The sequence below is a fragment of the Sapajus apella genome, unplaced genomic scaffold (genome assembly GCF_009761245.1).
Source record: "Sapajus apella isolate SASKATOON/1434 unplaced genomic scaffold, GSC_monkey_1.0 scaffold128, whole genome shotgun sequence".
NCBI classification, from domain to species: Eukaryota; Metazoa; Chordata; class Mammalia; order Primates; family Cebidae; genus Sapajus; species Sapajus apella.
Window position 1 is genome coordinate 955,466 of NW_022437068.1, and position 26,017 is coordinate 981,482.

The 26,017-nt window shown below is 44.0% G+C and overlaps 1 protein-coding gene across 4 annotated transcripts in view; it reads right to left on the reverse strand.

Moving 5' to 3' along the window:
* Window positions 1-19,008: 19,008 nt before the first annotated feature.
* The window catches only part of TAMM41 (TAM41 mitochondrial translocator assembly and maintenance homolog), a 59,379-nt gene continuing 52,370 nt past the window's right edge, over window positions 19,009-26,017 (reverse strand). For 3 of the 4 annotated variants that reach the window (XM_032262250.1, XM_032262248.1, XM_032262254.1), the window contains one exon: window positions 19,009-19,148. In XM_032262250.1, the coding sequence (XP_032118141.1) occupies window positions 19,072-19,148 (77 nt within the window). In that variant the 3' untranslated portion in view covers window positions 19,009-19,071. Of the gene's footprint in view, window positions 21,786-21,838; window positions 21,914-26,017 lie in introns of all 4 variants that reach the window. The other variant, XM_032262247.1, reaches the window with a different exon arrangement.

The window sequence follows — 26,017 nt, forward strand, 5'->3', positions numbered from 1 at the left end:
TCTGTCACCCATGCTGGAGTGCAGTGGTGCAATCTCAGCTCACTGCAACCTCCACCTTCCATGTTCAAGCGATTCTTCTGCCTCAGCCTCCCAAGTAGCTGGGGTTACAGGCATGCACCACCACACCCAGCTAATTTTTGTATTTTTAGTAGAGATGGGGTTTCACCATGTTGGCCAGGCTGATCTCAAACTCCTGACATCAAGTGATCTGCCCGCCTTGGCCTCCCAAAGTGCTGGAATTACAGCATGAGCCACCATCTCTGGCCAGGGTACTTATATTGTTTCTACTATTTTCCTATTATGAACGATGTTGCTATGGATATTGCTGCATGAGTTTTTGTGTGGATGCGTGGTTTCATTTCTCTTGAATATATACCTAGAGGCAGAATTGCTAGGTCACATGATGACTACACGGAACTATCACACTGTTTCCTTTAGTAGCTTTAGTACGTTACATTCCTACCAGCAATGTACGAGGATTCCACTCACTCCCCATCCTTGTCAACACGCTGTCTGTCCTTTTGATTATAAATTTTGATTATAGATCAAAATGAGTGCAAACCAAAACCACAGTAAGATACCACTTCACACCTATGGTATGAAGAGGTGTGCAGTGACATCTTACTGTGGTTTTGATTTGCACTGCCCTGCTGGTTAACAACGTTGAACATCTTTTTATGTGCTTATTGGCCATCTGCATATCTTCTTTGGATGGAGGTAGAATACTTTTTTTTTTCAGATGGAGTTTCATTCTATAGCCTGGTTGGAATGCAGTGCCACGATCTCAGGTCACTGCAACCTCTGCCTCCAGCGTTCAAGCAATCCTCTCACCTCTGCCTCCCGAGTAGCTGGGACTACCTGCCATGTGCCAACATACTGGGCTAATTTTAAAAATTCTTTGTAGAGATGGGGTCTCCCTATATTGCCCAGGCTGGTCTCAAACTCTTGGGCTCAAGTCATCCTCCTGCCTTGGCCTCCCACAATGTTGGGATTACAGGCATGAGCCACTGAAACCAGCCAAATCCTTTTTAAAGTCTTGAATGTACTTGATGATACAGTGAATGTGGCAAGGTATTTTCCACAATTTTGTTAGAATAGAAGAAAAACATATGTTTTATGCAATCACATACTGACTCATTCATTTCTGAATACCTATGCCATTCCAGATATCAGGAAGTTTAGAGGAGAAGAAGCAGCCAGACAGTCAATTATCGGAAATGGCACAGACAAGATGTTATAGTCAAGTTCCTGGCACTTTTGTAAAAGTCTGCTTCTGACTTATCCAAATGGTTCAGATCCATTCCCAGCAGAGGCAGGAAAGGCAAGGACACAAGGTTCCTGATTTCTAGTAGCTCACTGTCTAGTGGGAGAGAGAAACACATAAACACGTCATTGCAGTCACAAACAGTTATCTACACACAGAGCTTGGGAGCAGAGAGGAGGAAGGAGGTAATTCTGCTAGGCATCTGGAAGCAGTGCAGGAGGAGGTGACATTTGAATTTGGTCTTAAGAGATATTTAGACATTTGATAAATGGTGAGAGGAGAAGGACATTCTAGCCATCAGGCACAGCCCGGTTAAGAGTTAGGGTTAAGAGCATGGCTGAGAAAGTGACAGCTGAGGGTGAGCGGAGGCAGAGGGTGGAAGGTAGGAGTGGACCGGGTCATGAAGAGCCTCACTAAGGAGCATCTATCTACAGACAATCTCTCTCTGCACCCAGGCTGGAGTGCTGTGGTGTGATCTTGGTTCACTGCAACCTTCACCTGCCGAGTTCAAGTGATTCTCCTGCATCAGCCTCCTGAGTAGCTGGAATTACAGGTGTGTAATCCCTGGATAATTTTTGTATTTTTAGTAAAGATGGGATTTCACCATGTTGGCCAGACTTGTCTTAAACCCCTAACCTCAAGTGATCTGTCTGCCTTGGCCTCCCAAGAGATTTTTTTTGTAAGCAGAAGAGAGGTATGGTTCGATCTGAGGTTTAAGAGATCACTCGGAGGCAGACAGGTGGATGGATTAAGGGGTCAGCAGGCCAAAGGGTAAATATTTGTGGCCTTGCGGATCATATAGTCTTTGTCACAACTTCTCAACTCTGCTGCCATAGTGTGAAGGCAGCCATAAGCCAATACTTCATTAAATGAATGAACCTGGCTGTGTTCTTTTCTTTCTTTCTTTTTTTTTTTTTTTTGAGACAGAGTCTTGCTCTGTCACCCAGGTTGGAATGCAATGGCACAATCTCCACTCACTGCAACTCCACCTGCTGGGTTCAAGCGATTCTCCTGCTTCAGTCTCCCAAGTAGCTGCTGGGATTACAGGCACCCGCCACCATGCCTGGCTAATTTTTGCATTTTTAATAAAGACAGGGTTTCACCATATTATGCTGGTCGAACTCCTGACCTCAGGTGATCTGCCCACCTTGGCCTCCCAACATGCTGGGATTACAGGTGTGAGCCACTGCGCTTGTCCCTGGCTGTGTTCTAATACATATGTATTTACAAAGCCAGGAAGTGTGGATCTGTGCTGAGGGCCATCAGTTACCGAGGCCTAGATTAGAGTGAGGAGTGAATAAAGGCAAGGAGACCACTGACTATCTGGACGTTCTCTCGTGAATGGAGAAAATCAGAATGGGGTGAGGGAAGGGCAACGGAGGCAGAGGGTCTCTTTCAGCCTCAAGAGTTGTCAGGTCCTCTACCTCAGCTGTGCTGGGAAGTGTGACTACACTCCTCATGGCCCAGCCCGCATTTCCTACAAGGCAGGCAGAGTGCTTAGCTAGGCAAAGAGCATCACTCACGGCCACTGGAGCCATATGGGAGGTGTGAAGCTTCTATCTGTAACAATCCTGCCAAGGAAATCACAGCCCAGGCAAGGAGAAGCCTAGAAAACAAGGTAGAAAGTCTTGGAAAAGCCTCATTTGGTCTGAGATATAAGAAAACGTGATTCCCATTAAGAACTGGTTCAATCTCATAGAATCCATAGGGGAGATGTATGGTTGGTCCCACACTCTAGGAGCTGGAGAGTGAGAAGCAGATACCTCTCCTGACCTCTCTGGGGCTGCACGGACTATTTCTCCATCTCTGCTGCAGAACTGGCATCCACGTGTGGACTGCTTATCAGTCAGTGTCAGGTGGAGACACGGAGAAAGTTCAGGAGTACATAAGTGGCCCCATAAAAACAAGCACCCTACCACTACCCTAGAGGGCAGCTGGCTGGGCGTCTGGTCCAGCCTCTCTAAAACTCCTGCACCTCTCTGGCCAAGCCCGTTCCCCTCCCTGGGCAAAAGAAAAGGAGTGGGTTCAACCACTGGTTCTCAACTGGGATTTCTCTCGATGTAGTAATGAGGCTGACTTGCAAGTATTTGCAGGCTTTCAAAAAGACATTTAACTGCTTGCCGATGAAAGCTGTGCAGTTTCTTTGCTCTTCGTTACAATTCTGTGAACTCCGGCTAGTAACACTGATGAGCACATGCTAATCTGAAGCTCTGATTGGCTGCTGGTGATGTAATAGGAAGGTCAGGAACGATTGGCTGGCAGCTGAGACCGGCTGAGCCACATACCAGGAAGGTGTGTTGGGCGTGAGCAGAGTACGCTTAGAGCAGGAACAGAAGTACTGGCAACAACAGCCTACCAACATCCTTCAAGTGTGGGGGAAGGGGAGGCATGTGTTAAATAACCAAGAGTCTTCAAGATAGTGAAAACTTGCACCATCTCTAAGATCCTCTTTTGTGTAGCTCCTGCCTCCCCTTAGTCCCAAGTGTCTCCCCAGAGGGCTGGAGGGCCAGGCCAGGCCAGGCTCACAGACAAGTGAGGACATGTACCGTCTTCACTCCCAGTTCCCTCCTCTCTGCCCAGACCTGCTCTCCTCAGCCCTGAGGCAGGCAGCTGGTCTACCCTTCTCTCCTGCAACTCTCTCTAGGCTAAGGACCCAGGTCCCTTCCTGCTCCAGGTGGTCTCCATGTCAGCATCTCAAGCTGTGGCCTCAGGCAGCTATAGGTACCCGCCTTTATGAATTATCTGAGCAGAGCACAGCCACAGCGGGAGGAATAAAAATAACAAGAAACACAAAAGGTGCTTCCTTGAACAGGAAGAGTCATGAGGGACTGGGGACGGGCTCACCTGGTGAGTCAGCCTGCATTCCCTCTTCTTGGCTGGCTATCAAAAGAGAAGAGAACACATGCAATAACCTGTGGCCTCCAGGGACTGGCTGGGCGCTTTAGAAAGGCCTGGGTTTGCAGAAGAGAAAAGCACAGAATGGTGGGGAGGCTGCTGGAGGTTGGGATTCTATGCCTGGCTCATGGCTAACCTGCTGGATGACTTTGGGCTCTTTTCAGAGTCTCTGTTGCCTCATTTATTTATCTTTAATTTTTAAAAAGTTTATATAGTTAGGGGGTACAGGTGCATTTTTCTTACATGCATACATTGCATAGTGGTGAAGTCTGGGCTTTTAGTGTGCCCATCATCACCCAAATAGTGAACACTGTACCTAATAGGTAATTTTCCAACGCTTAACCCCCACTCACTTTTTATACTCTCCAGTGTCTGCTGTTCTACTCTGTATGTTCATGTGTATCCATTGTTTAGCTGTCACAGTGAGAACAAGCGGCATCTGGCTGTTTCTGAGTTATTTCACTTAGGATGATGGCCTCCAGTTCCACGTTGCTGCAAAAAAATATGATTTCCTTCTTTTTTTTATGGCTGAGTAGTATTCCATGGGAGTGTGTGTGTGTGTGTGTGTGTGTGTGTGTGTGTGTATCACTTTTTTTTTTTTTTTTGAGATGAGTCTTGCTTTGTTGCCAGGCTGGAGTGCAGTGGTGTAATCTTGACTCACGGCAACCTCCGCCTCCCAGGTTCAAGTAATTCTCCTGCCTCAGCCTCCCTAGTAGCTGGAACTATAGGTGCCTGCCACCATGTCCAGCTAATTTTTGTATTTTTAGTAGAGATGGGGTTTCACCATGTTGGTCAGGTTGGTCTCCAGCTACTGACCTCAGGTGATCCACCTAGCTCGGCCTCCCAAAGTGCTGGGATTATAGGCATGAGCCACCGTGCCCAGCCAATGTAACACATTTTCTTTTTCCAATCCTTGGTTGATGGACACTGTATCTGTGCTATTGTGAATAGTGCTGTCATAAACATGAGTGCAAATGTCTTTTCCCTTTGGGTAGATACCCCGTAGTGGGATTGGAGTCTAAAGGTAGTTCTATTGAGAAATCTCCATAATGTTTTTCACAGAAGTTGTCCAGTCCTTTATGAAGCCTCCCACTCAGGGTGAGGCACTGTGCCAGGGGCTTTACATACATTGATGCTAATCTTGAGAATCATTCTGCCAAGTCGGGTCTTAATACTGTCTCCATCTTAAAAGACCAGGAGGCAGGTTCTGAGAAATTAAGTAACTTGCCTACTGTCACACAGCTAACTCTTGATCCAAACTCAGGTCTTTTTTTTTTTTTTTTTTTTTTGAGACAGAATCTAGTTCTGTTGCTCAGGCTGGAGTGCAGTAGTACGATCTCAACTCACTGCAACCTCCACCTTCCAGGTTCAAGTGATTCTCCTGCCTCAGCCTCCTGAGTAGCTGGGCTTACAGGCACATGCCACTACATCCAGCTAATTTTTATATTTTAGTAGAGTCAGGGTTTCACCAGATTGGCCAGGCTGGTCTCAAACTCCTAACTTCAAATGATCTACCTTCCTCAGTCTCTCAAAGTGCTGGGATTACAGGTTTTAGCCACCATGCCCTGCCAAACTCAGGTCTTTCTCATTCCAAAGCCCCAAAGCATGGTTTATTTTCTTTCTGATTTGCTTTAGAAGAAAAAATAAAAGCTAGTTAATGACTAGCACTTTGTGAACTATTTTTCTCCCAACATTTTTAATTTCTTCATAAAATTTAAAAGAATAGAGGTGGAGTCTCACTAGTTTGGCCAGGTTGATCTTGAACTCCTGACCTCAAACAGTCTCTTACCTTGGCTTCCTAAATTGCTAGGATTACAGGCTTGAGCCACCATGCCCAGCCCCACCCCAACATTTTCTTTGACGACTACCATCAAGTACTAGCAGAACATCCAGACCTGTTGGCAAACAAGCAGTAATGGAGACATTTGGAAACTTGACCCAGAGTAGCTCAACAGCTTGTTTTCGCCATGAGCCAGTGGGCTTATAGCTGTGATTTCATTAATTTAAAACAGTATGCATATTTAATTAAGCAGAACCTAGATGCTAAATCCATCAATGTGTTCTGAGCTAAACTGTGGTTCATACAATAAGAAATTAAAAAGTTAGTGTTGGCTGGGTGCAGTGGCTCACACCTGTAATCCCAGCACTTTGGAAAGCTGAGGTGGGTGGATTACCTGAGGTCAGGAGTTCGAGACCAGCCTGGCCAAAATGGCAAAACCCCGTCTCTACTATTAGCAGGGCGTGGTGGCGTGCACCTATAATCCCAGCTACTCAGGAGGCTGAGGCCGGAGAATTGCTTGAACCTGGGAAGCAGAAGTTGCAGTGAGCAAAGATCATGCCACTGCACTCCATCTTGGGAGACAGTGCAAGATTCCACCTAAAAAAAAAAAAAAAAAAAAAAACAGCAACATTAAAAAGTAAAGTCAATGTTTCATCATCTTATACAAAGGAAGCTATGATTTCCAGGTGTCCTGCCACCTAAAACAGGTTTGAGCACTCTTGTTCTCTGACTCTACGAACGCACACTTTGTACATAGAAAAGCTTCCTGGACAAAACAGAGCCAGAGAGAGCTCTCTCACCACCTTGGAAAGAAAGTTGCATTCTTTGCTTCTTTGGAAATCAGAAGGTATTCTGCCCCTTTCTATGTGTGCCTGAAAAGTTCTCTATCAAACCAAGCGGACAGGCAGGCTCTCCACCCTGCCAACAAGAGCAGTGACTGAGTGTCACAGGGACTGTTACCTAGACAGCCAGGCTCGCCCAAGATGGGCAGAAGAGGGAGCACTTTCCACAAAGGAGCCACATACCACAAACCCCAGCCATAGCCTGCAATCCCCAGGCTCCCAAGACTACCTTGGGCCCTACTGTTCTCCCTAGGAGGGTTGTCTTGGTCTGCTTCGGTTGCTATAACAGAATGCCATAGACTGGGTGGCTTATAAATAACAGAAATATATTTCTCGGTCTGAAGGCTGGGAAGTCTGTGATCAAGGCATTGGCAGATTCAGTGTCTAGTGAGGGCTTCTGGTTCATAGATGGCCACTTTTCATTGTAACCTCACATAAAAAAAGGCAGAAAAGGCCAGGCACGGTGGCTCACTCCTGTAATCCCAGCACTCTGGGAGGCCGAGGTGGGCGGATCATGAGGTCTGGAGTTTGAGACCAGCCCGGCCTCACCAACGTGGTAAAACCCCGTCTCTACTAAAAATACAAAAATTACCTGGGCATAGTGGTGTGTGCCTGTAGTCCTAGCTACTTGAGAGGCTGAGGCAGGAGAATTGCTTGAACCAGGGAGGCAGAGGCTGCAATCAGTGAGTGAGATGGCACCACTGCACTCCAGCCTGGTGACAGAACGAGATTCTGTATCAAAAAAAAAAAAAAAAAAAAAGGAGCAGGCAGAAAGGATCTCCCTGGGTCTTGTTGATAGGGCCCTAATCTGCCTTGTGACCTAATAAACTCCCAAATCCTCATCTCCTAATACCATCACCTTTGACATCAAAGTATTTCAACACAGGAATTTTTTTTTGTGGTGGGGACACAAAATTCAGACCATAGCAAGGTTCCAGCCATAAGTCAGAATACTTTCCTTATCAGTATTACTGAATGACCACTGGTCAGCCCCCACATTTGCCAGGCGTTGGGGCCCCAGTCCCCCTCTTCCTGTCACATTCCCAGCCACCACCCTGGTGATTTCCAAAACCCATGTGAACAACGTACCCCTCAACTGTGTCTTTCAGGACAGTGTTACAATTTCACCAAGGTGGCCAGGACCTAGCCATTCTGCAGTCAGTCTCCAACACTTATGTGCAAACAGTTATCGATTTAGAGAGATGTGTGTGCTGAGTTTAAATAAAGTCACGCCACTGCACTGGTGGAAATAACTTAACTCAAATTCAGATATAATAATTATGTACTGAGCTCCTAATGTGAGCTAGGTGTGACCATCTCTGTCGCTCTATTTTATCCTAAAGATAACCATTTGCCCAGCATTATTCACAATAGCCAAGATATGAAAACAGCTTAAGCATCTGTTGACAGATAAACAGATCAAGAAAATGTGGGGTGTGTGTTTATGTAGGCATGTTACACAGGTATGTGTGTTTATACAGGCACACACTGCCCAACAATGTTACAGTGATGGACCACATATCAACAGTGGTCCCATAAGATTGTAATACTATATTCTTACCGAACTGTTTCTTTCTTAAGAGAAGTGTGTGTGTGTGTGAGATTAGAATTTCAGTGTCCCCATGAACTCAGTACATTCTACACTTGTCTTCCACATGTTTGCAAATGTTTTTCTTTTTGTTGGTAATTTTTCTAGAAAGAGATTGTTTATTTTTTTAGAGACAGGGTCTCACCATGTTGCCCAGGCCTGCCTTGAATTCAGGAACTGAAGCAATCAATCCTTCTGCTTCAGCCTCCAAAGTAGATGGGACTACAGATGAGGACGACCATTCCTGGCTTACGGTACCTTTGCTATGCATGGACATGTCTAGACACACAATGCTCACCACTGTGTTACAACTGCCTGGTATTCAGCACGGTAACCTGCTGCACAGGTTTGCGGCCTCGGAGCAGTAGGCCATCCCATGTAGCTACGTGTGCTGTGGTACGTTACGCCATGTAGGTTCCTGTAAGCGCATTCTCTGATGCTCACCTGAGAACAAAATTGCCTAAAAATACATTTCTCAGAGGGTATCCCTGTCATTAAGTGACACATGACTGCACAGACAGACCATCCAGGACTTAATGCTAGTTCAACTTTACAATGAAGTTACTGGGACGTAGCCCCACTGTAAGTCAAGGAGCTTGCAAACATTTCACCTTAAAAAAGACAGAAATCCTGCCACTTACGACAACATGGATGAAACATTGGAGACATTATGCTTAGTAAAATAAACCACATATGGAAAGACAAAGACTATATGATCTCACTTCTATATGGAATCTGAAAGTATCAAACTCATAAACACAGTAGAATCGTAGTTGCCAGGGGTCAGGTAGAATGGGGAGATTTCGGTGAAAGCGTACAAACATTCAGTTCGGGGGATCTAATGTACAGCATAGTGACTACAGTTAAAAATAATGTATTTTCGACTTGAAATTTGCTAAGAGAGTAGCTCCTAAGTGTTCTCACCACACACAGACAAAAATGCTAACTATGTGAGGGGGTGAATATGTTAATTAACTTGATTGGGGTAATCATTTCACAATGTATACATATACCAAATCATGAGATTGTATACCTTACACACATATAATTGTTTGTAAATTATATCGCAATAAAGCTGAAAGAAAAAAAGGTAACTATTTAAGCTTTTACTTTTTCATTTAGAGCTAATCTAGCTAAAAAAGCATTTGGGCATTTCCAAAAAGGAGTTGAGGTACTAATAAATGATGTCAGGATTAGTATTTTTACCAACCAAGAAGCAGCACTGAAAAACTATTGAGATATAATTTACATACCAGAGAATTCCATCATTTAAAGTATACAATTCATCAGGCCTGGTGCGGTAGCTCATACCTGTAATCCCAACACTTTGGGAGGCCTAGGCAGATAGATCACTTGTGGTCAGGAGTTCTAGATCAGTCTGGCTAACATGGTGAAATTCTGTCTCTACTAAAAATACAAAAATTAGCTGGGCATGGTGGTGGGTGCCTGTAATCCCAGCTACTCGGGAGGCTGAGGCACGAGAATCGCTTGAACCTGAGAGGCGGAAGCTGTAGTGAGCCAAAATCCTGCCACTGCACTCCAGCCTAGGTGAGAGAATGAGACTCCATCTCAAACAAGAGAAAAAAGTGTAAATTCAGTGTCTTTGAGTGTATTTATAGAGTTGCGCCACCATCATACGGTTTTAGAACATTCTCATTAACCTAAAAACACCCCAATCTGTAGCTTCACTCCCAAGCCCCCCATTACCCACCTCCAGCCCTCAGAAGCCAAGAAACTACTTCCTGTCTGTCTATCCAGCTATTCTGGCATTTCATGTAAATGAAATTACATTATGTGGTCTTTCATGTGAGACTTCTTCCATGTTTTCCAGGCTCATCTGCATCGTAGTCTGCATCAGTACTTCATTTTTAGTTTTGGTTAACAGTCCACTGTCCAGTTTTTGTGTGGACATACATTTTCATTTCTCATGGGTATATATACCCAGGAGTAGAATTTCTCGGTCATCTGAGAACTCTATGGATTTTTTTTCTTTTTTAGAGACAGGGTCTTGTTCTGTCATCCAGGCTGGAGTGCAGTGGTATGATCACGCTCACTGCAACCTCCAGCTCCTAGGCTTGTCAAGTGATTCTCCTGCCTCAGCCTCTCAAGCAGCTGGGACTATAGGCACACACACCAAACCCAGATAATTTTTAAATTTTTTGGAGACACAGGGTCTTGCTATGTTGCCCAGGCTGGTCTCAAACTCCTGGGTTCAAGCAATGGCCCACCTCCGTCTCCCAGGAACTCTATATCTAACCACCTGAGGAACTGACAGTTTTCCTCAGCAACTGCAGCATTTCACATTCCCACTAGCAGTGAACAAGGGTTCCACTGTCTCACATCTTTGTAAAATAACACTTGCTTTTTTGTCCTTTTTTTAACTTTTTTTTCTCCTTTAATCCCTTTTTGGAAAAAATATTGGAAAACACCTATTTTGTCTTTTTTATTTAGCCTTCCTAGTGGGTGTGAAGTGGTATCTCATTGTGATTTGATGTGCATTTCCCTGATGATGAGTGATGTTGAGCACCTTCTCATGTGCTTATTGGCCATCTGTGTATCTATTTTGGAGAAGTGTGTGTTCAGATCCTTTGCCTATTTTTAATATGATTGTCTTTATATCCTAGGTATAAGTACCTTATCAAATACATGATTTACAATTTTTTTTTCCCATTCTTTAGGTTATCCTTTCACTTTTTTGATGGTGTTTGCTATGCTATGGTTTGGATGTCTGTCTCCTCCAAAGCTAATATTGAAATTTGATGCCCAACATTGGAAGTGGAGCCTAATGGGAGGTGTTTGGATCATAAGGGCAGATCCCTAATGAATAGATTAATGCCCCTCCCTCAGTGGTGAGTTCTCACACTATTAGTTCCATGAGATCGGGTTGTTAAAAAGAGCCCGGAACCCCCCTTTGCTGGCTCTCTCTGGCCACGTGATCTCTACACACTGGTTCCCCTTCCCTTTTTGCCATGAGAGGAGGCAGCGTGAGGCCCTCACCAGATGCAGATGCCCAGTCTTGAACTTTCCAGCCATCAGAATCATGAGCCAAATAAACCTTTACTCTTTATAAATTAAAGGTTGAGCAAAGAGAGGGGGAGGAAGGCGCCAGACTCCTTTTAACTGCCAGATCAGGCAGGAACTAAGAGTGAGAACTCACTCCAGTAAGAATGGTAAAGCTATTCATGAGGGAGCCACCCCTACAACCAACGCGCCTCTCACCAAGCCCCACCTCCAACACTGAGGATCCAAGTTCAACATGAGATTTGGAGGGGACAAATGTCCGAACTATATAATCACCATGCAGCTCCTGTGTGACTTGACCCGCTGCTCTGTGTTTTCCTCTGATTGGTTTGTTTGTTCTTTCCATGCTGGTGTTTTCATGTTGGTGTGCCCTTGGCTCTCTTCTCCTTATACTCCATAGACTTCCTGAGAGAACCTCATTTACTCACGTGGTGTCTTTAATCACCGTCTATTAGCTGCCAATTCTCACATTTACATTTCCAGCTCCAGACTGGGAAGCCAGCTGTTTACTCAACATCTCCCACAGACATTCCCAATGCAGCATGTTCAGACCTGAATTCATCACCATCCTCCTGCCACCCCCAAATCTGCCCCTCCTCCTAGATCCCCAGCTGAGGAAACAGGCACACTAGTCTCTCATTTGTGTCAGCCGGAGCCTTGGCAATCCCTTTTCCATAGTCAGTCACCAAGTTATACTGAGTCTACTTCCTAAACATCACTTCAATCTGTCCCTTTTGATCCTCAGTGATCCTGCCCTAGACCACCATCATCTCTCAATTGGATGACTACAGTCCTGCCCTTTCTAGTCTATTCTCCATAGTGTAGCCACACTGATGTTTACAAAATGCAAACCCAATTTTGTCACTCTCCAGCTCAAAAATCCCTGGCTGGCTCTCCAGTGCTCTGGGGATAACAATGAACAGACTAACAAGAATCATAAGACCTTTCATGATCTGGCCAGTCATTTCTCCAGCCTCACTCCTGTACAGTATATGTCTGGTACTTTATTCATCTTGAGCTAACTTTAGTTCCCTAAACACACTGTGATCTCTTCATTTAGGGCTTTTGAATATCCACATTCCTACGTCTGGAACACTCTTCCTTCTCTGCTGGCTAACTCCTACTTGTTCTTAAAGCAACAGGCTGGACATCCCTCGCTGCTTCCCTCCAGTCCAGAAGAACACCAAGTGACTAGAAGACAGTTTAGTCAAGAGGTTAAGAGGGAGGGCTTTGGAACCTGATGGCCCAATTTTGGATCCAGGCCGTTGTATTGGTTTTCTGTGCCTCTGTTTCCTCATGCATATGACAGGGAATAATAAGAGTCCCTGTTATATAAGGCTGCGGTGAGGATTAAATCAATAAATATGTAGAAAGTGCTTAGAAGAGTGCCTGGCACACTGTCATGGCTCTACACTTTGAGCACTCTCTACAGCACCCTATAGTTACCCCTATAATTAAATACTTATCAGAGAAAACTAATTCACAATTTACTTTTCTGCATTTTAAGATCCCTAGAATTGGGACAACTCTTCAGGGCTCCAGTCCCTGGTATGCAGAAGGCATTTATTAAATTTTTGTTAAATATTTGACTAAATTAATGATTGAATGAAGTTCTGTTCATGGCATTGATCGCTTCTCACCTTGTATTGTGAGGGTAGCTTTTATCTTCTCTATCTGATTTACTGTAAGCTTACAGAGGCAGCACCATGACAGAATCATCTTGGCATATCCATCTCTTCCAACCAACACTGCTTGGCAGTATTTTATTCCTGGAATTCAACTAACACCAGTTGAACTAATGCCTCCTCTCTGGGAATAGCCTTTAGGCTTCTCCTGCTTTACATCTGCCACATCCTGTCATCCTCTTCTATGTAACCCACTGCAACCTGGAATTTTAGGGACCTTCTTGTATCAGTAACTCAGTCGTCACAGTAGGCTATACAAGAAGGAGTTGGGGACAATGAAATTCAAGTTAGAGTAGGAGCTAAATTTAGGCAGGTGTCATGTAGTGTTTGGAAAGAATGACGGGCTCAGACTTTTTGTTCTTCCTGATCTCAGCAATGCTACTGAAGCCCTTAGCCCTGTCATAATTTACCCATATGTGGGGTGGGTAGAACAGCATGCTGAAGCGAAAGGGGAATTAAGAAAAAAGTAAGAGACCTGGTTGGATCCGATTGGGTGAGGTGGCTCACACCTATAATCCCAGCACTTTAGGAGGCCAGAAGTTCGAGACCAGCCTGGCCAATATAGTGAAACCCCATCTCTACTAAAAATACAAAAATTAGCCAGGTGTGGTGGTGCACGTCTATAATCCCAGCTACTTGGGAGGCTGAGGCAGGAGAATTGCTTGAACCCAGGAGGCTGAAGTTGCAGTGAGCTGAGATTGCGCCACTGCACTCCAGCATGGGTGAGAAAGTGAGATTCCATCTCAAAATTAAATAAATAAATAAATAAGAGAGACCCAGGTTTTGGTCCAGGTTGTCAACAAATTGATATGACCTTGGAAGTCACAGCATGCCTGGGACTGACTCATCCCACTGGTAAAGTGATAGAGTTCAGACGGTTTTTAAGTTTCCTATTAATTCTGACATATCATGTCTTCAGATGTAGCTCATTCTAGGAAGAAATTTCCTATGGTCCCACTTCATCTAAGAAGGAACAACAACAAAAAAAGAAATAAATGACACCAGGTGTCTTTAGCTGCATGGCCAGTGATGGCTGAAACTAATCATGGGTCAGATCACCTGGATACACATGGAGAGAATTATCCAAAATCTGCAGGCATGGTCCAAAGATGGGGTGTGATACTGGAAAGTGAATGAACTTTTGAGTCACACAGAACTGAATTCAAATCCCAGCTATGCAGCTGATTAACTTCTGTAATCCTGTTTTATTGCTTATAAAAGAAAAAAAAAAAGTTTGGCTGGGTGTGGTGGCCCACACATGTAGTACCAGCACTTTAAGAAGCCAAGGGGACAAATCACTTGAGCCCAGTAGTTCAAGTGATTCTCCTGCCTCAGCCTCCTGAGTAGCTGGGATTACAGGCATGTGCCACCATGCCCAGCTAATTTTTGTATTTTTAGTAGAGACGGGGTTTCACCATGTTGATCAGGCTGGTCTCAAACTCCTGACTTTGCGATCCACCCACCTCGGCTTCCTAAAGTGCTGGGATTACAGGCGTAAGCCACTGCACCCGGCCCCTTCTATTTATTATACTTAAGGTTGTTTCCATTTTTCTTGACTAGATTGTACAGTGGCACAATCATGGCTCACTGCAGCCTCAACCTTCTAGGCTCAAGCTATCCTCCCACCTCAACCTCCTGAGTAGCTGGGGATACAGGTGCGTGCAACCACATTTTTTTTTTTTTTTTTTTTTTTTTTTTGAGACGGAGTTTCGCTCTTGTTACCCAGGCTGGAGTGCAATGGCGCGATCTCGGCTCACCGCAACCTCCGCCTCCTGGGCTCAGGCAATTCTCCTGCCTCAGCCTCCTGAGTAGCTGGGATTACAGGCACGCACCATCATGCCCAGCTAATTTTTTTTTTTGTATTTTTAGTAGAGACGGGGTTTCACCATGTTGACCAGGATGGTCTCGATCTCTTGACCTTGTGATCCACCCGCCTCGGCCTCCCAAAGTGCTGGGATTACAGGCTTGAGCCACCGCGCCCGGCCCGTGCAACCACATTTTTAAGTTTTTGTAGAGATGGGGGGGTCTCACTATGTTGCCTAGGCTGGTCTCAAACTCCTGGGCTCAAGTGGTTCTCCCACCTCAGCCTCCCAAAGTGCTGGGATTACATGTCTGAGCCACCACACCTGGACAACTCAATGACTAAACAATGATCATTTTCTTATTTCCCCTCAGACTTCCAAAAGCTGACTTAGCTTGGCTAGGCAGGTCCTGCTTGGGCTTTCTTGTGCTGTCACAGTCAGAGGAGCTGGGGCTTGACTTATCTTAAAGTCTTGCTCACTCACTTGTCTTGCAGCTGATGTTGGACATGAGCCAGAACACCTACATGTGGCTTCTCCCAGTGGCCTGGGCACCCTCACAACATGGTGGCTGGGTTCCAAGTCAAGTGTCCTGAGAGAAAGCCCTGTGGAAGTTGTGTCACCTTTTAGGACCTAGCCTTGGAAGTCACAGAGCATCTCATCTGTTATATTCTATCTGTTAGAAGCAAGTCACTAAGGCCCGCCCGTATTCAAGAAGGGAAAATGAATGCTACTGCTAGGAGGAAGGCCAAATAATTTGTGAACGTATTTTGGAACCACTACAGGGAGTATCTCCAGCAACACAGCAGCAGGTGTGGGTTTGTAAGTTGCAGTCCAGGGATGTTAGCAATGTCCTGATGTGTCCTGATCTCTGCACATCATCCCTTCTTCTTTCTCCAGGGTACGCCTTCTTGTTTGTTTGCCAGCCCTCCCAACATCTTTGTAACAAAATCCCTGTATTAAATTCCTTCTATTTAATATACTTAGGGTTGTTTCCATTTTCTTTTTTTTTTTTTTTTTTTTCAGACAGAGTCTCGCTCCATCACCAGGCACCAGGCTGGAGTGCAGTGGTGCAATCTCACCTCACTGCAACCTCTGCCTCACGGGTTCAAGCAATTCTCCTGCCTCAGCCTCCCGAGTAGCTGGGACTACAAGCCTGCACCACCACACCCAGCTAAGTTTTGTACTTTTACTAAAGATGATGTTTCACCATGTTGGCCAGGATGGTCTTGATTTCTTGACCTTGTGATCCGCCCATCTCGACCTCCCAAAGTGCTGGGATTATAGGCGTGAGCCACCGCACCCGGCCTCCCTTTTCTTGACTGAACTGACTGATATATGAGGAACTATCCCATGCCATCTAAACTCACCATCTGAACTGGGTAGACAGCAGAGATACTATCATGATGTGCCAAGAACCCATTTAATTCTAACACCAAATCTGACAGATGGGTATGAGAATACCTACATCATGGATATAGAAACTGAGGTTCAGAAGGGTTAAGCAACTTGACCAAGGATACAGCTGGAAAGAGTTAAGATCCAGTTCTAGGTGTGACACCAAAAGGCTCAAAGTTTATTTCTTGAGCCTTCCTTCTGGAATGAGAAGAGCTACTTCCTCCCAAAGAGTTTCACTTTCCTCAGAGGAAGTCTTACCTCTCATCCTTATATACCCCTCATCCTTATATCCCTTTTTGAAGAATCACCTTAGATTGAGGAAAAGGGACACATCTAGGGGCAGTGGAACACAAAGACACAAGTATTCATCATTTGTGAAAGTTGCAGGCTGTGTGAGAAAAGATTCTACACCAGAGTCTGGAGGCCAGAGTTCAAGCCCCAGCAATGTTACTCACATACGTTATGACCCCAGGCCTCAGGGGTCATAGCTGAAGAGTGACCCTGGTGTTCGGTGCTCCAATTAGCGTCTACTTGAAAAAGTATCTACTTTGGGAATATAAAAAGCTCTATCAGATACAATGGACAGAAGTTAAAGGAAAATAAAGCCAGATTGTAGAGGATCTTGAATAGACTGAGGAAAAATTCCTATTTTTATCCCATAAGCAGTGGAGAATCATTTTGTCACCTAGGCTAGAGTAGAGCAGCACAATCACAGATCACTGCAGCCTTGACCTCCTGGGCTCAAGAGATCCTCCCTCCCAAGTGGCTGGCACCACAGGCATGTGCCACCACATCCAACTAATTAAAAAAAAATTTTTTTTGTAGTGATGTGGTCTTGCTATGGTGCCCAGGCTGCTCCTGAATTCCTGGGCTCAAGGAACTCTCCAGCCTCAGCCTTCCAAAGTGCCGGGACTACAAGCATGAGCCACCATGCCTAGTCCATTTGGGTTCTTGAGAAAGAAACTTACACAAATAAACAAAAAGGCTTATAGAAGAAAATAATAGGCTGGGCATGGTAGCTTATGACTGTAATCCTAGTGCTTTGGAAGGCCGAGGTGGGTGTATCGCCTGAGGTCAGGAGTTTGAGACCAGCCTGGCCAACATGATGAAACCCCATTTCTACTAAAAATATAAAAAATTAGCTGGGCATGGTGGTTGGTGCCTGTAATCCCAGATACTCAGGAGGCTGAAGCAGGAGAATCGCTTGAACCCAGGAGGTGGAGGTTGCAGTGAGCCGAGATTGCACCACTGCACTCCAGCCTGGGCAACAAAAGTCTCAAAAAAAAAAGGAAAAGAAAACAATAACAAAAGCTACAATACAAAGGAACCACAGTAGCAATAAACATTTGCTCAGTGCTAGGCACAAGGTATTACCCTAAGTGTTCCACATAGGTGAGTGCACAGAACCGCACAACTGAGGGAGTCTATAGTGCCATCTCCATCTCACAGACAGTGAAACTATTCAGAGGCTCAGTAACTTGCCTGAAGTCACACAGCTGATCAGTAGTGGGGATGAGATGTAACTCAGTTTGGCTGAATCTGAAGTCTGCACTCTCACTATGGGTTGGAATGAGCTGAACCCAAAAGTAAACAAAAAGTAAGTAGACAGAGACTGTTCAAACTGCACAAGAAAGCCTATGAGTCTGTACTAGAATATTCGGCAATGGAAATACAGAGTGTGAGGTGGGACAAAGATGATTTGAAGGAAAAAAAAAGACAAGCTGAGGTTCAGCTTAAATAGATTGGTATGGCTTACGAGGTGGATGAGGTGGGAGGAGGTGGTTGCTTCCCAACAGCCCTTCCTCCTCAATTCCCATTTAAGTGTCTGCTCCTTCTCTGAAGCCTGTGGGCCAGAGGGGAGGGAAGTTACCTCTTGGGCTGGGGCTAGTGGTTCAGGCCTGAGCCTATCAGCTTAGTTTCATCCTTTGTCCACTTACTGGCTCTGAGGTGGGCATGTCACCCAACAGCATCCATGAAACCAAATAGAGGCTTACTACGGGCTGTTGGGAAGTTTTCTTGCTTTTCTAAGAGGTCATCTGAAAGGAGTCTTCTCTGTGGCTCCTACTTGTGATATGGAAGCACACAGCTCTTGAAGCTGCTGCCAGCAATCTCATGACAGAGCAAAGCCAGCTTCAGCACGATGCTAACACTGCAGAGGGCAGAGAGATGGAGAGAAACTGGGGTGAATGATTCCGTTCTTTATTGTTCAAGGCACTCTGCAGTGGGTTTCCTGTTGCCCAAACATGTCCTAACTGTCACAATAAGGCAGGCTCTGCAAGGTGTCTGTCCAGGCTCCTCACCCAAAAGTCACTGCCATACACTTTTGTGGAGAACAAAGAAAAACATAAAAAGCCTAGATCCAGGGAAATGTTGATGTGATACTTGTGAGCCCTTGCTGGAAAAAAAAAAAAGTGAACAGGATGGAGACTAGAGACATAATAAGCCAGGCAGAAAGCCAAGCTTCCCCAGCCTATAAGCTTCCTGGGCTGCTGTTCACAGCATACATGCAACTTGTCATGTCTGATTCTCATGTACCTACAGAATGCAGTCCACAGGTAAAGCTATTCTGCAGGACCCACATGGCTTTGTACATGGAGAGGATTCTTTCCTTCTAATGCTAAGCCCTCTAATATGTTTGTCCCACCTGGATAAATGATGCATACATATAACAAACCAAATATTATACAAACGAGGGTATCTTCGGATTCAAGCAATGGGTCAAAGTAACAAACACTGTTCTGTTAAAAAGAATTAAACACTTTATTCATCTATATATAACATATATAAAAGCAAACAATATCAGGACGTTTTCCTCAGCCACCCTGTCCACATTTTGTGCAGTTTTAGTGAACTATAAATCACTGACTTCTTCATGCCTAAAAGAGAAAACATGAGAGAGTAAGAAGATGGAGGCTTGTTGAGTGGATGCTCAGTTTCAGTGACATTCTGAACAGAGACTTGTCTTTGCAGGAGGGCAGTGAGAGGCCAATCGGTGGGCTCTAGGAGATCGAGGATCTGAAGGTGATTAAAGGTCACTGTGATGTAGGGGGCAAGGATTCTGATTTCGGCATTTTCTGATTTATGGGTATGGATGCCAATGGTTCCTAAGTTACTGGGATAACTGATCCTTTTGAGTTATGAACATATTGGCATCCTCTGAATTTAGTAGCTCTTTCAAAAAGGTAGGACAAGGACAAGACTCTGTATGCCACTGGGCTCCCGTTCTCTCTCCCAGGCTTAAATTCCAACCCCAGCTTACTGTCTCTTTGTCACCATGAAAACCACCTGTCTGCCTATGACAAATGCTGTTCTCATCACTTTCTGCCTCATTGACTTGGAATCCCTGTTTAGATTTCTTCTCTAGGAAGTGCCTCCCTGGACCCCCAGGGTGGCTCCACACCATCTGTGCTTATTCGACACACTGTGCAGTATATGTTGGCTAATTCACCCATGCCTCTGCCTGGACTGGGAGCTTCCTGAGGACAGGGGCCTTGTCCTATTTACCTAGGTGGCCCCGTCGCCTAGTACACGACCCAGAACACAGCAGGTGCTCTGTAAAAGCTTTTGAAATGACAGGACAAATGTGCCTCATTCAAACAGCTGGCCCCCTAGCACCCCCATCTGCTTAGTCACGAGTATGTGATGAAACTGGAGAAAGGCTCTCTGGGGGCTTAGGGGAAAGAAGTAAAATGGGATAAAATAAATGGGCGCTATTTGTCAGATCTAAGAGTATCCTATTTGTGGAAACTATTATGGACTCAATTTCCTTTGTGTTGAGGGTGAGATCACTCAGTTTGTGTTTCAGGGTGTGGCCCAAAGATATGAACAGTCTTTTTCACTGTAAGACACAAACTGATCTGTGCTATGAGAGCGGAGTGCACACCCCTGGCAGTGCACTTTGGTGAGCATGCTGACAAGGTAACAGGATTCGCTCTGGACACACCTAGCACTGGGGTTTGAGTGATGGCTTGAAAATACCTGGCCCTGTTACCTATAAACTGCCTAGTCCACTTAAAGCCTTGGAAAAGCTGACTGCAGACTGTGGCAATGGAGCAGTAAAATCATTAATGAATACTTCTAGATACTCTGGCTTGGTGTGTCTACAAGCTGACTAGTTACAAACCAACATAACCTAGTCAACAAACTCCGAGTTCCTTTCCCTGCCTCCACCCCTTTTAATTTTCTCCCTGGAGCAACCATTCTGGTAAACCTCACCCACTTGAGCACTGAGACTAGAAACTTATTACATAAGATGCTTTTTAAAATTCCAGCCAGAACCAACAAAAAGATCAAGCCGAACACAGGATAGCTGCACATGGAAAGGTTCATATAGCAACCCCAGGGCACTGAGTCACAGCCAGAGGAGGATGCATCGACCATGATAATTCCCAGGTCAACTTCAAAAAAACTTAGCTGTAGACTCCTTGGAGCTTAAACATTTAAGGTAAATACATAAACTAAAAGGGTGTCATCATGTCCATGTAGCCATTTTTTTGCTGCTAGTGCACAGAAATCTCCCTTGACTAAAACAATCTCCCTTTCATGGCTCTGCCAGTGAGATATTCTCAGAATGACTGCAGCAGGGAAACCTGTTAGAGACAGCACTAGAATTGGAGTCAAGAGACCTGGACTCTAGTTTCAGGTGGGTCACAAACTAACAGTGGTCTTTCCCTGGGCCTCAATTTCCTTATCTGTAAAATGACTGGGTTGGAATAGATTAGGCGTTTTCTAACAAGGGGTCCACAGATAAGTGTGGTGTCTGTGAACTCCCTAACACTGCAGGAAAATCTGCTGTGTGTGTGCATATGTACACTTCTGTGCAGAGTGTCCAGAGTTCAAATCAGATTTTCACAGGGATCCTGGATTTGCAAAAGGCTAAGAACCAACAGATCAGAATGAAGAGTCTTTTCTGCCTTAATATTATAATTTCAACAAAGGTGGCGAAGTTAAATTTCATGATTTTGGAATAGGCAATAATTCTCTAAACAGGAAGCAAAAAAAAAAAAAAAACTGCTAAACATACAGAAGACAAAATGGATAAAATTGGACTACATGAAATTATGAACTCTTTTCACCAAAAGACACCATTAAGAGGTGAAATGACAAGCCACAGAGTGGGGGATTTTGGCATCACATGTATCCAACAATGGAGTTGTGCTCTGACTACCAGAGGGAATTCAGTAAGAAAAACAGACAACTCAGTAGGAAGATGAGCAAAAGACTAGAATAGATACTTCACAAAAGAGCATGTTCAAGTAAACAAATGAAAAATGCTCAACTTCCTCAGTCATCAGGAAAATGTAAATTAAAAGCCCAGTATGGTACCACTAGTCACCCACCAGAGTGCCTAAAATGAAAAAGACCTATACAAGTATTCAGGGTGGTGCTGCAACAGGAAGTCTGCTAGTGCAAGTATAAATGTGGACAATTGTTTAGCAGTTTCTACTAAGGCTGAACAGTCACATGCTTTATCATCCAGGAATTCTACCCCCTAGTACATACCTGACAGAAACGCATATACACACCCACCCAAAGAGAGGTACAAAAATATTCACAGCAGCACTACTTGAATAGTTCCAAGCAGGAACAAACCAAGTATCCATCCATAGTATAAATTGTGGTATATTCACACAGCGGAATACTGCACAGAGTAGAAATGAACCACTGTTACTCCTAACAACATGATGAATCTCATTGATGTTATAAATGTTGTGAACAGGGAAAGGCACAAAAGAGGACATGCTTATACACAGTTCAAAAATGGGTAAAACAAAATTGTGGCATTGGGAGTCATGTTGTTGCTTACTCTTGGAGAAGCAATGCCTGTGACGGGCATGAGGGGCACTGGGGACTGGCAAGGCTGTATTTCTTCACCTGGGCACTAGGCCTATGAGGTGTTCCCTTGGTGAAAATTCATCAGACTTATGATTTTTGCACTTTTCTGTATATGTGGAGATATTTTCTACTATCAGAAAATTCAGAATCTTTCATTTATTCAGTCACACACAGAACAAGTATTTATTGAGCATCTGTATGAGCAAGACACTGAACTAGTTGCTAGGGATACTGGTATGGACAACAGCTATGGTCTGTGCCCTCACAGAGTCCACAATCCATATAATTCTACTTGGTCTACATTACTTGCTGCTGCTGCTGCTGCTGCTTCTTTTTTTTTTTTTTTTTTAAAGAGACAGGGTCTCACTCTGTCACCCAGGTTGGAATGCACTTGTATAATCAAAGCTCACTGGAGCCTAGACCTTCTGGGCTCAAGAGATCCTCTCGCCTCATCTTCCTGAGTGGCTGGGACTACAGGCACGTAACACCACGCCCGGCTAATTTTATTTTTGTAGAGATGAGGTCTTGCTTTGTTGCCCAGGCTGGTCTTGAACCCTTGGCCTCAAGCCATCCTCCCACCTTGGCCTCCCAAAGTGCTAGGATTACAGGTGTGAGCCAATGCACCCAGATTATACTAAGTTTACTCCTTCTACAGGAAAGGATGATGACTCAGAAATTTTGCTCACTCCTTCCCCAATGGATAAAGATGCAACATGTCTTTAGATACATCTCCTGTAGAGAGATCCTTATTTATCTAAAGCTAGTCATTATAACTTCTGGTTAGTATCTAAAGTCAGGATTTTGTTTCAGAAGCATGCAGAAAGCTATGTCACTATATGGCTCGAAAGGCTTTTCTTCTGATTTCCAGCTTGGTTCACATGATGTACAGCAAAGTTAATACGTAAGACCATGTACTTCTCATGTGATCTTGAACAGATGGGTCTACTGACAGACAAACTCTCCATGAAACAATGTGAGGCAGAAATATGGCTAGGCTGTGAAAGATTTCTACCTTTTCATAATTTTACATTTCAGACCTTTGAGATAAAATTAGTAATCCCCAAAACATTCTTCTAATTCATTTCCAACCATAGGCAGATATACCTACAAAGAAAATCTTTTCTAAGGCAAAAGTACAACTTATTTTTAAGAACTTGCAGGCTTAAGTGATAAGCAAATCGGCTTCAGAGCAGCAGTATTCTTCCAATGTAAATATATAGGTACCAACAAATGGAAGAAATGTTTCAGTTGTAAGAAACCAGAAGCAGAGGATAATGACTGATCTGTTCTACTGTGTTCCTGGAAAAGGCTGCTAAGGATCAACTGAGGCATGCCAGAAGCCTTTTGGAAACAAGACTTAACCTGTCTTGTTAATGTAGTTAAATCTTTTGAAGTTAGAGAGGTAAACAGGTATTTGTTCCCAGAGTTAATTCTGATTGACCACAAAGTCAGGTGAGAAAAAATAAGATTTAAAAACTAAACTCATCATCCTTGCCCAACCTCCCGCTCTGCTCAAGGAATGAATGGCTCTACTGCTTCCCAGGCCAAAAACCTGGGAGTTAGTTCTGACTCTTCCTTCATGTCCCATATCCCTTTAATCACCAAGACCTAGTCGTTGCCTTCTAAACACCGCGAATCTTTCCTGTCTGAACCGCAATGACCTGAGTTCAGGCTCTGTGACTCCTCAGCTGACTGGCTGCAGCCACATCTACTCGATCTCCCTAGCAGTAGTTTTACTGTCCTTCCATTTGATCTCTATACTCCAGCTACAGTACTCTTTCTGCAGTCCTACAGTGACTTCCCTGCACCCTCAAAAGAAACCCTGAACTGCTTAACACGGCTTTTAAAGTCTTTGTCTGGCCCCTGCTTATCTCTCCACCCGATCACTAAACTCCCCCATTTCTTGCCTATCTATTCCCATACCAGAGTATTCAGTTTCACTTCTCTCCACTTGGGTTAGAAATTTTATAAAAGGCTGCTGCTCAGAATATTCAGTTTGCTTAGCTGGTCTTTTGTTACCAGTTTGAGATGGGAGGTCATCTGCTGCTACCACGAAAGGAGGAACAGGCAAATTTTAGGAGGCTAAATAGTCTTTTGCTACTCCTGAGCTGACTGGCTTCAGGTGCTGATCTGATGAGAATGATGTTATTCTACTAGCAGCACAGTCTGAGGGAAATTAAAATGATTTGCTAAATAATCAACTCCCAGGCTAAAGGAAAAGAAAAACAGTGATTGGTTTTGGAAGCAATTCTCTACTCACATTTGAACATGAGTGTATGTGATGGTCAGGGATTTTTAATGAAACTAAGAAAGACAGAGTGTCAGTCAAACTGCACTGAGGACATACTGCCATGTTATCTAACATCGTTTACTAGGAAGGGCAGTCCTCCGAGCTGGTTATAGATGCCTGGCTGCCATCTTTTGTAGAAGTAGAGTGAAATTTAGCTCTACATTCATCTAAATTTATAAAGCACCTGTTGGGTAACACACTGAATGCTCTCATGTAAGCCTCAGAACATCTTGTGAGTTGGGTATTAGTATTCCCACCACCTTGCAGAAGAGAGAATAACACACCATAGCCATAGAGTGAAGAAATGATCATCAGAACCCCAAACCCTATCCTCCTTCACTAAGCTGATTCCCTGAATTTAACTGAATTGGACCTTCATATTGGCTGGCTCAGTGGAAGACCGAATCTTACTTTTTATCCCATTTATGAGTAGAAGTTTGCACAGGGGAGAGGAGTAATAGCTACAAAAGAATAAAAAATAAAACCAAATATGCTGGGGTTTTCTCATCCTACAGATGACATATGAGCTGGCTGAAAAACTGAACAGAGGCATGACTTTAGAAATTTTGGGAAGAAGGACCTAGCAAAAGTAAGGAAGAACAATAAGAACTGTGATGACAACAAAAGGACCCATAAAGAGCAAGGTGCATCTCAGCCCAAAAGCTCCTCTGGCTGATACACAACTTCAGTAAAATTTCAGGAAACAAAAATCAATGTGCAAAAATAACAAGCATTCCAATACACTAACAACAATCAAGCCAAGAGCCAAGTTAAGAACGCAATCCCGTTCACAACTGCCACAAAAAGAGTAAAATACCTAGGAATACAGCTAACCAGGGAGGTGAAAGATCTCTACAAAGAGAACTACAAAACACTGCTCAAAGAAATCAGAGATGACACAAACAAATAGAAAACTATTCCATGTTCATAGATAGGAAAAATCAATGTTGTTAAAATGGCCATACTGCCCAAAGTAATTTACAGATTAAATGCTATTCCTATTAAACTACCAATGACATTCTTCATGGAACTAGAAAAAAACTATTTTAAAATTCATATAAAACAGAAAAAGCCTGAATAGCTGAGGCAATCCTAAGCCAAAAGAACAAAGCTGGAGGCCTCATGCTACCCAACTTCAAACTGAAACTACAGGGCTACAGTAACCAAAACAGCACCGACACATAGACCAATGGAACAGAATAGAGAACCTGGAAACAAGGTTGCACACCTACAACCATCTGATCTTTGGCAAAGCAGACAATAACAAGCAATGGAGAAAGAACTCCCTATTCAATAAATGGTGCTGGGATAACTGGTTAGCCATATGCAGAAGATTAAAACTGGACCCCTTCTTTATATAATATACAAAAATTAAGTCAAGAAGGATTAAAGACTTAAATATAAAGCTATAAAAAACCTGGAAGACAACTTAGGCAATACCATTCTAGATATAAGAACGGGCAAATATTTCATGACATAGATGCCGAAAGCAATTACAACAAAAGCAAAAATTGAAAATGGGATCTAATTAAACTAAAGAGCTTCTGTACAGCAAAAGAACAAGAGAGTGAAGAACAGAGTGAACAGACAACTTACGAAATGGGAGAAAATTTTGCAAAT